The 14528-nt window shown below is 39.6% G+C and overlaps 1 protein-coding gene across 3 annotated transcripts in view; it reads right to left on the bottom strand.

Moving 5' to 3' along the window:
- Nucleotides 1-14528, bottom strand: part of kifap3a (kinesin-associated protein 3a) — a 45211-nt gene that overhangs the window by 9316 nt on the left and 21367 nt on the right. Inside the window, exons 14-20 of one of the 3 annotated variants that reach the window (XM_044360657.1) lie at nt 14185-14350; nt 13492-13617; nt 11030-11128; nt 10024-10109; nt 6001-6190; nt 5676-5748; nt 2153-2465 (exon numbers count right to left, since the gene is read on the bottom strand). In XM_044360657.1, coding sequence (XP_044216592.1) covers nt 2453-2465; nt 5676-5748; nt 6001-6190; nt 10024-10109; nt 11030-11128; nt 13492-13617; nt 14185-14350 — 753 coding nt within the window. In that variant the 3' untranslated portion in view covers nt 2153-2452. Of the gene's footprint in view, nt 1-2152; nt 2466-5675; nt 5749-6000; nt 6191-10023; nt 10110-11029; nt 11129-13491; nt 13618-14184; nt 14351-14528 lie in introns of those variants that run through there. The other 2 variants (XM_044360658.1, XM_044360656.1) reach the window with 2 other exon arrangements.

The following is a 14528-nucleotide window of genomic DNA, read 5'->3' as shown; positions in this document are numbered from 1 at the left end:
CGCCCCCCCACGCCCCCTCCCTCTCTGCGTATCTCCACGTCTCACCTGATTGTGACAGCGTTCTGCTTTTTCCTTCTTCTCCTCCTTTATTTTTGCCTCACTTCGCTCCACGGAGCCCCGTCACACATCCTGACAGCCTCTCAAAGCGCTCATTGATTCTCCTGTTGGCGTGTTCGTGCTCACAGACACACACACTGTCTGTCTGTCTGTCTGTCTGTCTGTCACGCCTCTTTCTACGGGACACCTCTTTACCTGACTGAAGCACTGTTAACACTTCTGGGAAATGTGTCCCCTCTGTCCTTCAGGTACAGAATTCACTGCTGTTTTATTACAGCTCCACCATTGCTGGCTTATAGAGACCGATATTGATATTTGAGGATAAAAATAAACTGATATTTATACTTACATTTATATAAACACGTAACACACAGACAAAAGTATGATGAGGATGCGTTAAATATGGATATGAAGGAATTGTGACCAACATATGAACTGATTCAGACATTTAACAGGTGAAAAATAAACAATAACAACTAGCTGGGAAGTGAGATTAGAGCGGCTCATATGCTGCAAGCTGAGTGATATCACTGTTATTTATTGATTCACTGGGTTCTGATTTTTTACTGTAGATTCACTGATTTCCGTTGCAAATACTTAGTGAAATCAATGAGCGACGCTTGGAGGCCTTGATCAATCATTATAGATACTGTTACTGATACTATACTGATTGTAACAGCTGCTTGTGACTCATATAAGAGAGGAAAGAAATATAAACTGCAAAGAAAAGTGTAGATCAAGTTAAAACTGATGATAGAAATATAAAAAAACATTATACTGATGTTAGAAATCACATACATGAATGTAAAGTATGTAAACATGTATGTAAAACTGTAAAATACCTTAAAAAACCTTAATGGATGAATGAATGACTGTTCTACAGGGATATTATAGAATTATAATAATTATTCAAAGCCTCAAATGATAAATTAAGTGAAGTTGCGCTACATACTTATCTCCTGCTGCTTTCAGGACATTTATTTGGCATAATCAATTTCAATTTTAGGTCAATTATTTTATGCAACATAATTGTAATTGCTTCAATAAGCCACTTTGGGGGAAATGTGTCGACTATGTTGTTTTAGGATCTAATTTCAATATTTTTTAAGAAGTTGGAGGGCAAGTGTTTTTCTGTCAGCTGCTGCAGATAAATGTGATTGTTTTTAGTCTGGAATCTGATGGATCTGCGGTGAACTAAAATCTTACAGATAATGTTCTGTTAAACTCTGATTAAACTCGTGATATCAGCAGCTCATAAGGCTGCTACACATGCAGCTCATCATCTTTAATTAACCCCACCGCTGTTAACTAGACGCCCAAATGTACCAGAACATTTTAAAAGTAAACTACACTAGAAATTAAATTGGATTGGAACTATGAAAAAGAAAAATATATTTTTTAGTATAAATCTGTGGTGCATTTTACGCCTTTTTATGAGAGAGAACAAATAAGACTCAAATATATACAGATGTAGTCTGTAAAACATTAAAAACAATTCTGCTTTATAATAAAAACGGTGCTTTCAGCGCAGCTTTCATTCCAGTAGTGACTAATTTATCTTTATGCATCATTTTATTCTTCATTTACTGGTAATCTCAGTTTATATACTGCAAATCCATGTCACTTATCTGCCAACGTTAGGAGAAATAAGGATAAAATCCTCTGTCAATATGTGTAGTTTTATATCATGATATTGAGATTTTGTAAATTTTCTGGAAAATCAGTTGAGATGAAACAATAACCAGACAGAAATCTCTGTTTTTTTGTCCAATCCAGTGAAGTAAATCTGACAAATTTAGATACTTTGTCACATTGATACTAAAATAATAATGAAAATTAAATATTGCCATAAAATAGTCCTGCTCATCAGTTTGTGACGCAGCACAAAAAAAGGTCACATGTACAAACCCAAGATGACATTTATGACCAATATATCGGTCTGGCTTTACATTTTATATAGTTATGATATTCCTACAAATACCAGTTTGATTGTACAATATCGAGTCCATTTGAAAAGGCTCCATTCACACCATGTTTCACACATAGTTTAAAATAAGCGGCGGAGCTGGCTTTGATTATTATGTTAACCTGGATCACTCAAGAGTACAGCGGCCAAATTAAAACAGTCTCACAGACGCCAATTCCCCCGGCGCTCTCAGTATATTTAAAAGGTATCAGTTACAAAGCCGGCAGAGAGAGAGAGAGGGAGAGTGAAAGAGTGACAGAAAGAGAAAAGAAAGAGAGAGCGAGAGAGAGGGAGAGAGCAAAAACAGACAATAAAGAAATGAGTGAAGGGATCGCTGATTGGGATTTCTCTCTCTGGCGGTCCTCTCGTTGGACTGACTGCGTCGTGGATTCAGCTATCGACACAGTCGGCCTCTTAACGGCAGCCAAGCTAAACATTCCTGCTGGCGAGAGGGAAAAAAAAAAAAAAATCTATCGACACAAGCTTTATCGCACGCAAAGCAGAGGTTTGATAATAAATAAGACAAATTACTCACAATAAACTCTCTATTTCCTCGACTATTCATCATCTCAGCAGCGTATCGAATTAGCTGCCCCCTCAATATCGGGGGTTAAAAACGGAACTCAAGAGTTGGTTTTTAGTGATAACAGGATTCTTTTTTTTTTTTTTTTTTATATTCCGAGGCTTCAGTTTCATGTTTCGCAGTGGAATGTCAGCGTCGCACTGGGATTAAAAGCAGTTGATATATATCGGAGCCACAGAGGAATATACGAGAGACAGAAACATGCAGACTGTAAGAGAGAGGACGATAGAGAGAGAGAGAGAACATGGAGACACCGAGACAGCCAGAGAGTGTGTTTGTTCTCAAAAGCTGGAGTATTGCTGTTGAGGGTGGAGCAATGCCTTCTGGGATTGCTGAAGGGGTTGTTGACTCAAGGCCCGGCTTGGTTCAATAACACACATCAGCGAATAGTGATTCAGAATAACAATGTGCGAGGGCAGCGCTGGCCCGGTTGGACGAGCCCGCTGAGACTCTGGGACACTGAAAGGTAAACACTCACAGTTTAGTGTTTCCTCTCTGACACGGCCAGCGTTTCCCGACAAAGACAACCTGCCCTGCTGACAGCCTCCATCACATACTCACATTCACGATCATGTTTGTGTGTCTGAGTGCAGGAGGGCAGGGTTGGGTTCATTCTGGATCCTGTCCCAGGTTGGCTTTAGCTCCAAGACTAACAAATATCTTTTTAACAGTCTTTACTCTTTAATTAGCGAAAAGCAGGATTCTCGTTTACAGCCGACACTGATTATCACTTGTCGTTTCAAGTGTCTCACGATGAGATTTAAGACACTTTCATTAGTCACATATATTCGTCTCCGTTGGCCAGATCACAAATCTGTTTACAATCTGTCTGTTTTTTCTCCTGCTGCCTGAAAATAAGTAAGTAGGTAAAACTTTATTTATATAGCACCTTTTTTAACACAGGTTACAAAGTGTTTTACAGTGACATTTGGACACAAAGAAAAAAGGACACAAACACCATGAAAGACACATTCAAGAACACATACAGACATCTCACACATACGAACACAGCAAGCATACAGTCATCACCCAGAGCACACACTTGAATTTATGAAATGTTATGAGAGAGCCATTCTAAAAAAAAAAAGTAGGTTTTTCGATGTTTTTTGAAACAGTCAACAGATTCAGATGATCTGATGGAAGTGGGGAGATTGTTCCAAAGTCTGGGTGGGAGTTAGGGTCTGGGCTTGGGTTAGGATTAGGGTTAGGGGGTTAGGGTTAGGATTAGGGCTAGGGTTAGGATTAGGGTTAGGGGGTTAGGGTTGGGGGGTTAGGGTTGGGGCTAGGGTTAGGGTTAGGATTAGGGCTAGGGTTAGGATTAGTGTTAGGGCTTGGGTTAGGATTAGGGTCAGGGGGTTAGGGTTAGGGGGTTGGGGGGTTAGGGTTAACAAAAGCACAGTTGCCTTTGGTTTTTAGTTTGGCACGTGGTACGGCCAACAGTTTTTGGTTGGAAGACCTAAGTGACCTCATGGTAGCATACGGGCTTAGTAGCTCGGATATATATGCAGGAGCTAAACTGTGTAAGGCCTTCTAAGTGATTAAGAGAATCTTGTGAGGCTAAAACAGGAGTGATGTTGTTTCTACTCCAGTCGAGAGGATGGTGTTAATGCAGCTAAAAATGCCAGAATAACTTTAACACTTAACTGGTTTAGTTACAAACAATAACAGTTTAGCTAGCGTTAGCCAACTATGCATAAACTAACACTAACACGTGGGTGAATCATAATAACGGACCACAAGTGTGAACATTTCTCTATCATGACTTCACTACAATTCAACAAGTTGGATAAACAAGTTTGATCAGCTGATGAGTTTACATCAGTTTCTGATATTAGAACCTCCCAATTACACAAAACGCTATGGAGCAATGTTTTTTAGGAGCGGGTTCCTGTTTAGTTTAGTTTGTTTATACCTTGCATGATGTGATTCACATCCTGTCGTCACTTTTTTTTCACTACTCAGCTGATCAACAGCTGCTGACATTAATGTACCAAGAAACACAGCAACGATCGCTGAAAGCTGGCAAAAATACCAAAGTATTTGAGTCTTATTTGTCGTTTTCCCTTTCAAAAGCGGAGTTTCTTGCCCGAAGGTTGATTCTTTTAAAATGGAAAGATACCTTTCCACCCAGTTTTACACAATGGGTTCATGACCTACTGTTTTTCATTAAATTATAGAAAATAAAATATTCTTTGAGAGGTTCCATGAATAAATTTTATAAAATATGGAATCCTTTCTTAGTTTATGTCAGAGAAAACCTACTGCTCCTTAAACTCTTTAAACTTTTCTTCATCTTCTGCAGCCAATGTGTGATGTAAGAATCAACACCAGTTAAGACTTAGATGCATTTGTCACCATGAGGTTTCTTCGCCTACAACCTTAACGATTTCTTTGTATCCATTCAGTCAGATTTGTGTATACAAAGTTACTTTATAACTTTTATTTATTTGTCTACTTCTTTGTTTGTTTTGTTTTTGTAAGCCACGTTCTATGTCACGTCATTACTGTCATTATCTGTTGTTATTTTTCTGTGTTTGTAAAACCAAATTAAAAAAAAATAAAGTATGAACAATTTAATTGGCTACATTTGCTTTTCTCTCTGTCTCTGTGTATTTTTGTAACCGACTGATTATGTAATGATCTGTGGATCTGAACTGTTCCTGTTATTTTGCAATAAAAACCTCAAGGATACACAAAATGTGTTCTGGTGAGAAACCTTTAAACTTTCATGCTTATATCAATATTTTAAGCTAATCAATTTATCAGTTCTGAATGAGGAACTCTCATGTTTGGAACAAGTTGCTCAGTATAAAGAGGTGTTATAAAGAAAGGTTGTAGGTTCCTGCTACAGATACAGGTTGGAGCTGCAGGTTGTGAACTCAAAACTGTTTCTGCCTTCAAAAAATGATTATAAATATCTGAGTTTCAGTCATTCATAACTTTAGTGACTTACAGATACTGAAAGCTGAACTTAAGTGGATTTGATATATCCAATAAGCTGATTTAATACTAGATTCAGATTCAACAAATCACCACTGAACTCCTTTCCAAGATAAACGTAGTGCTCACCTGCCCATGAATCCAGTCTGTCCCAGTTCTCCGTTCTGGAAGTCGGTGTAGAAGTCAGGACTGATGATCCCATCTGCACAGAATAATACAAACACACTTTAATTTGTGCAGGTAAAACATATAAGATATGTTTAGTGGTGTTAATTATTCATGTTGGACAGACCCAGGTTGCCTGTTTTCCCTGCTTCTAGTCTTTATGCTAAGCTAGGTTAAGTTCTGACTCCAGCTCTGTACATAATACACATGAAGTTGATAATCAACCTGAACATCTTCACTCTCAGAAAGACAGAGAAGAAGAGCGTTTAGACTATAATGTCCTCTATACCTGCGCTGTAGAAGAGGTCTGGTCTCTCCAGGATGTCTCCATTCCCGATGAAGGATTCTGCATCCTCGCCGTACAGGAAGGGCGTTCCTGCTTCGTCCAGCTGACGGTTCTCCACCATCTCCAGCCACTGGCCGTTGTACCAGCGGAACTTTTCATTCTGGATCTTCTTGCCCCACTCCTCATCATACTCCTGGAGAAACATGGAGGTTAAGACAGAAAAACAGAGAGATTTGTGAACGAATCCATACGACAGCAATAAATACAGCTGCAGGTCCATCTGTGTTCTGAGCAGTTGGCAGATGCTCTTATTTAAAGTGTCTTCATAACACATAACTACTAACAAACCCGGACTTCTGGTTAAAGAACTATTTCACAATTTCAAACATACTCAAAGACCACCACACACCACATCTGGATTATTTGTAATTCTGCTGGACAGAGAGTCTTTTAGTGTGATCACACTGGTTCCCTTGTAATTTCTTTTGCAAATTTTGGGATCGCTTGTTTTTGTTGTGAGGTGGGAAGAGCTGTTTCAGACTTTCTGGAAGTAAAAGTCTCGTTAATTTTTTCCTAAAGATAATGTTACATGACTCACAGTTGGAACTCTTCTACAGTTTGGATCAACATGGTTGAATCAGCATCATAAAAGATGAACAACTGTGTTAGAAAATATACGGTTCTTTTTTTTTTTCCAAAGTCAAAGGTTTAAGACTGTTGAAGGTAGAAGTTAACTACAATTCCCAAGGTGCATCCTGTCAAGAAACAGCCAATCACAGAGCTTAAAATTCTGTTATGTGCACCATTAGCAGCAGATGGATTCTGCAGTTTAAATCAGTTCACTTTTTATTTCTGGGTATATTTTAGATGATTTCAGTAACTATGGCGTCATGTTCTCTTTACATCAACAACGACAAAACCTTTTGACTTTGCTACCACTCTAATAAGCACCTCTGACTGGCTACTTCTCCATGGCAACAACAGCCAAGGTACCTCAGTATTTTTAGCCATCTGCCAAAATGACGTACAAAGCATAATTTCTCAGTAACAATGAGATCGTTTTATCCTGTTAACATGTAATGACCATCAAACCATCATCCACTCGTGCTACACAGGAACGAAGATGGGACAAACATGAGACATTACCTGAAACATGATGCAAAGAGAGAAGCGAACTATCAGCCCTGAATTAAACAAAATCACAGTTAGAAACAGTTAGAAACTTCCTATGTGAGTTTGAAGCGTCTTCTCTATACTGATCATCACCCTAAAGATCCATCTCAGATTGCACTCACATAATAAGTGATGGGGGCCAAAATCCACAGTCCTCGTTTTGAGTAAAATGTATTTAAAAGTTTATCTGAAGCTAATATGAAGCTTCATCTGTCTGAGTTAGTCAAACCAAGTAGATATCCAAGTTAAGTCTTATTAGTGTAAAATTCCCTCAGACAGTGTTTCCTTGTTGAGCTGCGGTGCAAGTATAGTAACAAAAAGAGGGACTTTGGCACTAAAAAGACTAACTTTGAAAAATGTGGATGTTCATTTGAGCTCCTGACAGACTTGAAAAATTATGAACCCGTACCGTTAAGGGAATGAGGGGGGAAGTATGCGTGCAGGTACATGAGTGTATGACTGTGTATCCTCTTCACTACAGCTAATAAAAACCTCCGCCTGTCCTGCCGCTGGAGGACAACCACAGAGCTCTGTTTTCTTTTCTCTGCAGGAGCTGAAGGGGAGCGATAAAGGCGGCTTTTGAGGCTGTGACGTCCCGGCACGAGAGATTAATCATCCAGACGCAAAGCAGAGCCCCCCGTGGGCACCGACAGACAGCCAACCCGAGAGCCCCCGGACTCAAACGGGCCCATTGACCGTCACACGGAGGTGCTCCGCCCCTGGGGTGACACGTTTTGTCACCAGAGGCTAAAGCAGCGCCGTGACTCAGGTATTGACTGTGCAATTAGTTCCTTAAATTAGTTTAATATGACCGATCAGTTATTAGCAGCTGAGGTCATGACAGGATGAGCTCATTACAGCAGGAGTCAGGAGGTGCATGACAGTTTTTGGGATCTTTTCAAAAATATTCCTCTGGAAATATGGCCGGGCTAAGAATATCACTGTGAATCAGGCCTCTGTCCCACTTGGAGCATCTACAAAGTTCCCCGCGAAGCCATGTGTGTGTGCGTTTGTGTGTGTTTGTACATGCACGGGGCCACACTGATCAAAGACGAACATTTCAGGACTGCACAGTTAAGGCGTGTGCTGCCAAAAGGACTGCATGCAGTCCAGGAGTAATGATTGTGTGTGTGTGTGTGTGTGTGTTTGTGTCCGCGGCTCTGCTTTCTCTCTCACCTCTGCTTGTCCAGCCACTGACACACTCCAGAGCCCACCGGCTGCCTTTCATGTGGTTCACAGCTTAATAGGTCTCACTGATAATTTCAATGAAACACTTCCTTTGCCCCCGCTACACAGCCGGGCTGTAATCTACAGCTAATTACGCTGATCTGAGGTCTGGCAGCGATCACACACTGACTGGGAGCTGACCACACCTGTCAGTCACAAAGTAATTCAGGAATTCATCGGTTAGTTAATCGCTAATGTCAAATCTGACTCTGGGGCATCAGGAGGAGGAGGAGGAGGAGGAGGAGGAGGAGGAGGGTGTTGAGTGTGTGAGGGGGATCGTGATGCCACTGAAAGAAAATCTACTCTAGAAAAGGTCAAAACATGTGATATTTTGTATGGAAACCTAAATGAAAACGATTCTCTTACCTGAGCTGATCTTGTGAATGAAATACATTTAAAAACATTCACATTTTATGACTTGCTGCGTTATTATTTCAAGGACGACTGCAAACAAACATTGGCTTCTGTACACCTCCTATCTGCACACATAATGCTTTTTTCTTTGTATTTAATTATTCATGCTTCTTGCTTTGTTGCATCTGAAGATTCACTATAGAGTTACTAACTATCAGGGCCACTGCTAACCATTTGGAGGCCCTGAGCATAGCTGGTCATGGGGGCCCTGAGTCGGGTCCCAAGATGGACTCCAGTGCTCCAATCTGGCCAAAAGAGCTGATATACAAATTTAAAAAAAGTCTACATTAAAAAAAATGACAGCTGTGATTTCATATTAATATTAATGATGCACTGATTGCAATTTTACTGGATTTTTGGTGATTCTGATTTTCTTTATAAAGAATTAAATAATAATAATAATAATTTCGGACTTTAAGGTATTATAAATTGCAAGCTTTGTGTCTTCTTCACTCACGCTAAAGAACTTCCATACCACCGACGATGTGTGTGTGTGTGTGTGGCTATAGTGTCTGTGCAGCAGCCGCTGTTGCCATTATGTCTCATTCAAAAACAGCTCTTTTTATATATTGGGTAAAAACATCTAATTTGCCCGAATTGAGTGATAGGGTACATACAATTAAAAAAAACAACAGTGGGCCTGTCCATAACGAATTTATATATATTTATACTAATTTTTTCAATTTGACAATTTATCAACCTTAATTTTTGGGGGACCCCTCCTGGTACTTGAGGCCTCAAGTGCTCTGCGTTCTCTGCTTATGCGGTGCGTCGGCACTGCTCACTATAATTATTCTTCCTATTAAAGAACTGTCATCGGTGAGTAACAGGAACTCTGTTTATGTAAAGACATGTTGCTGTGAGCTCCAAAAAATAAATTACATTAACCTGCATTGTGTTGGTGTGGAGGCAGAAATCTCACAGATACAGTATCTACAAAACAGATGAAACTAAATCTGACTGGAGAGAGAATTTTATAGGAAAATTATTAAAAAAAAGGTTTTTTATTATATACATTTGTGTGAACTGACCCTTTAAATTTCACACATAGCAGCTATCAGTTCAATATCACATTACAGCTTCCTATGAGCTCCTACTGGCATTTCTGCAAACATTTCTACTTCAGCAGGATGAAACGTCTCAAGTATTTAAAAAAAAGACTTTCAAGTGACTGTTATGAAATGTTGCCCATGAGAGCATCTGTGTACTCACAGCAATGATGTCCAGCGTGTTGTCACAGACTTTGCAGATCTCTGCGTTGTTATCGTGCATCAGATCGATGAGGTAAGCCGGGGCCTCTGGGATCAAGACTCAAGGAAAGACAATCAAAAGTCAATCAAACATTGATTGATTGTCAAAATAAAAAGGCCTATATAAAAAAAATCCTATATTTTTCTTATTGTCAACAAATCAAATGAATGTTTAAAAAAAAGGCTCAGTAATCCTAAAACATCTGGCCACTTTAACAAAATGGTGCATTTGTTGGGGACTATTTTCAGAGGCGGAAGGCTCATAAACACGTTTTTTAATAGTTTTTGGACAACGGCACAGAGGAATAAGATATATCAATCTTTGAAACACACACAATACGTGTCAGTAAATCAGTTCATTGTTGTCTTTTCATTGGATTTGTTGACCAGAAGAAATACATAGAATATCACCAGATGTATCCTTTAATCAATGAAAGTGGGAAATGTGGGGATGTGGTGAAACTGCGGAGGAGGAGGAGGAGTGACGATTCTCGCTCTTTCATTTAAAGACCAAGACAAGAGACAGGAGTCTTGTCGAAAGCCTCTCCCTCCCTCCCTCAGCAGAGCTTAAATCAGAAATTCCTGTTATATTCTCCACGCAGAAAGAAAAACATCAATCAGAAGATGCTGACAGAGAGCATATTTGTAATTTGACACAAGCCACCACCAACCACAACTGTGGTCAATTACAGGCAGCTTTGAATACCCAGAAGGTTAAAAAAAAAAAAAAAAAAAAACCTAAATCGAGGGCTTACAGAAGTTGCTATGGAGATGCAGATGATAATAAACAGTGACGAAAGATACATACAGGGCGGTACAACAAGCTACCACAGAAACATATGCTGAAAACTGAGTATAGTATAATTCTGGAGCGCACTAGTGAACAGAGTCCCGTCTCACCACGACTGTGATGGAATATGTTCACCACATTGGGCAGAAACGTCTGCAATAAATGTGCAAAAGGATACGTGTGTCTTTGATGATGACGTCCCTGGTAGCTTTGTGAAATACCATCTGGTAGAAGACGTAGACAATCTGGCACACGAACTCATCGTCCTCCTGCTGGGCTGAAGTGGAAACGAGCAAAAATAACGGTTCATATTTAAAAAAAACAGTGACTGACAAATGAATTCTCCAAGTTTTAATGATGTGTGCTTGTGTTAATTGTTCTGTTATGTCTTGGTGTCTATTAATAGATGTATTCAAATAAAAGGCTAAATGATATAGAAGTCAGGTCAGGACTCATTTCATATATATTTATTTAAGCCATTAACTTGTTTTTCTTGTACTTAGTTGTTTTGATGAGGGCGTTTGTCTTTATTTACATCATTTGTGGTGATGTAATTTGGGATTTCAGGATTTAATTGTTTAGTTTTATGTTTTATGTCTTGTGTTTTTCATTTAACAGCTTAGATGAAATGTTTTCATTTTAACATGTTATCCCTTCAATTTTTTTTATGTCTGTAATGCTTTAATAAATCAGATCATTTTATTTATATATGATATTGAAATTCCTCTGTTGTCTCTTCCACTAAAATGTAAAAATATTTTTGATGACTCATGTTGAACTTGAGGGGCGTATACATTACTTTATCTGGTCAATAACGTTAATAGGGCGACTAGCTACTAGGGATGTCCAGTATTTGTATTTGTTGAGGCAGCAAAATTATTTGTATTTGTATTTGAATGAAAGTGGAAAAAGGCTTAAAAATCCTGTTTTTGTTTTTATTACACTTTTAATTTTAGAAAATTAAAGTGTTACAATAAGTGTTCATGAAGCGCCTCCTTGCAGACAGACCTCTACCTATTTATATACCCATAATAACACAGAGACAGCACAGTGTGCAACATGTAGGGAGGAACTTCAAAAGGCAATTATTGCTTTGCACTTTTAATTTTCTATTTTTTACAACCTAACTTTGTGGAAAGGAGAAGGGGAACAACAGGTTATGGAGAGTCCCTTGGGAGCACTTTGCTTGTGTCAGTAGCTCAGCTTTATCTCTGGGGAACACCCCCAACAAATAATTTTTAAAATATTTGTATGAAACAAATATAAAACCCACTATTTGTACTTTGCCGAATAATGTATTTGTATTCGGGCACACCCCTACTAGCTACCCCTTCCCTTTATATTAAACCACACTTGACCTCAGAAGCTATTAGACTGATATCATGGAGTTGGAGATGTGCGTTTGGACATCAGTTGGTAAAAACAAAGTGCACTTGATGTCAAATTAAAGGTGCAGTGTGTAGAACTTAGTGGCATCTAGCGGAACGAACTTGCAGAAATGCAATATAATATTCATAGAGTAAGTTTGTTTTAATTAGCGTATAAACACTTGAAAATAAGAATCCCTGTGTTTTTGTTACCTTAGAATGAGCCCTTTATATCCACAGAGGGAGCCATGTTTCTACTCTAGAAAGGGCCTTTCATGGCCACCGTAGGTTCTCCTACACGCTTGGAGGGGGAGGGGCAGGGGTATTCAGTTTGTTATTTAATAGATGCCACTAAATCCTACACACTGCACCTTTAATTTATTTTCCCCTCGTTCTCCTGATCTAACAACACAAGTGAGGGAGGTGCGGCTGCGTCAGCTACAAATGTACAGCAAGTGGATTCACGTTTCAAACTGCTGACAGTAGAAACACACTGAACGCATCGAGGCTGCCAGGACAACGTCCAGACTTGGGTCGCCTTTTGGGCAGATCAGCTGTGCCATCGATACTCGAGTGAAGTAGATCCTGGCAGCTTCACTGCGCTCTGTGTTTCTACTCTGATACTCCACCCTCGCTAAGTCATGCTCACTCTGTAGCAATCAAATCAAATCCCAGAACAGTTGATCAAATCCCTCTCAGAACCCTGCTCACATTTTCCATTTCACTCAGATATGTCATATTACAGAAGCTAGAGATGTTAGACCATTTCACAAGGACTTCCAAGTGGATTATGTCACAGTTCTTCCATTAATTTTGCTAACGGAAAGGTCAATTTTCATAACCTGGGTCGTATTTTTGTAATGCTGGCCACCTATTGGTAATGATAACAATTAAACTTAATTGCTTGGATCTGAACAGTCTAACAGAGCAACAACAGGGTGGGAATAACACTGAGTTGTTCATTTCTAACTAATAACTCTTTCTAGCTTTTGCTTAGCTTGAATACAATTCAAAAACTTAGGACTTAAACTTTGACCAGGGATCAACTTCAAACTGTAAGCTAAGGTTTAACTTTTGAAACAGATCAGATTGAGGTGTCACGTAGCAATATGTACATAAAAGCTGAGTTGTAAGCATTTCTTCTCTGTTATTAGCATTAACCAACAGATCTGTAACTTGAGTTGTGTAGAATCAACGATAAACCAGGCTGGAACTTTCTCTGCTTTCCAACTCGAAGCTTAAGAAATACTGCAGTGCAGTGTTTGGTCGTTACCGTTAAGCAGCTCAATGAGAGCAGGAATGATGCCGGACTTGGCCAGCATGGCTGCACAAGAGTCATCCATGGACACGGTACCGATCATGATCACCACTTCCAGGATGAGGTCATCCTCAGCAGAACCTGACGTCAGGAGAAAGTGAATAAAGCTGAGTAAATAACGAGCAGAGAAACTTCACAGATCTTCTAAAACATCCTAACAGGAAACATGACTCTACTGAAAAAGTCTACTGTATGTTTCTAAGAATGTATTGGTCATTGTTTACTCTTTACTATGAATCAGTGTCAATTAAATAACCTCAAAATGGTACAATTGACTTTAAATTCTCCTTTGATGAAGACAGAAAAGGAGGAGGCAGGGTCAGGAGGTCAGTGGTCCTGAAAGGTAAAGATGAGGCCCTGACCTCAATGAGGGTCCTCTGTCCTCACATCATCATGTCCGGTGACACTTCACTGATAGTGTGATTTAGGGAGAGTAGTTAGAGGTTAAGACAGGGCATGAGAGAGACCTGGCTTTTGGGTTTAAAGGATAATTGAGAGAAATGCGGCAGTGTTGTCCTGGTGGGACCATGTATGGATGCACTACTGTTTCTTTCTATGAATTTACCTTTATAAGAGCAATAATATGAAACCAAAACACTCTAAAGAGGTTGATTGTGCAGCTGATGTAAACCAGGATGGATCACACACCTGGTTTGAGTCTGTCCTTCAGGTAGGGCACCAGGTTGTAGTCTTTGAGCACCAGTGCCCAGTCCAGGTCTGGGATGGTCAGATTGGCCAACGTGCCCAGACACTCGATCACAAACTCCTCAGCCTCGTCCTCACTGATCTGAGCTGCCAGGTCTCCGACATGATCCTACCAGTAGACAGAGGGACGTGACTGGATCAGTCTGTGTGAATGTGGAAGTTCTTCAGTCTTGGAACACTAGTGTGAAACTGGTTGTGACTCAGGCTTTATAAAAACAAGATATCAAAACCTGGTACATAGCTGAAAGGACAGATACAGGAAGCAGCCCCCAGTCAGTCCTTTTTGT

This window comes from Thunnus albacares, chromosome 9 (assembly GCF_914725855.1).
Source record: "Thunnus albacares chromosome 9, fThuAlb1.1, whole genome shotgun sequence".
NCBI lineage: Eukaryota > Metazoa > Chordata > Actinopteri > Scombriformes > Scombridae > Thunnus > Thunnus albacares.
The sequence above is the reverse complement of the archived record's forward strand: the minus strand, read 5'-3'. Positions and strand labels throughout refer to the sequence as shown.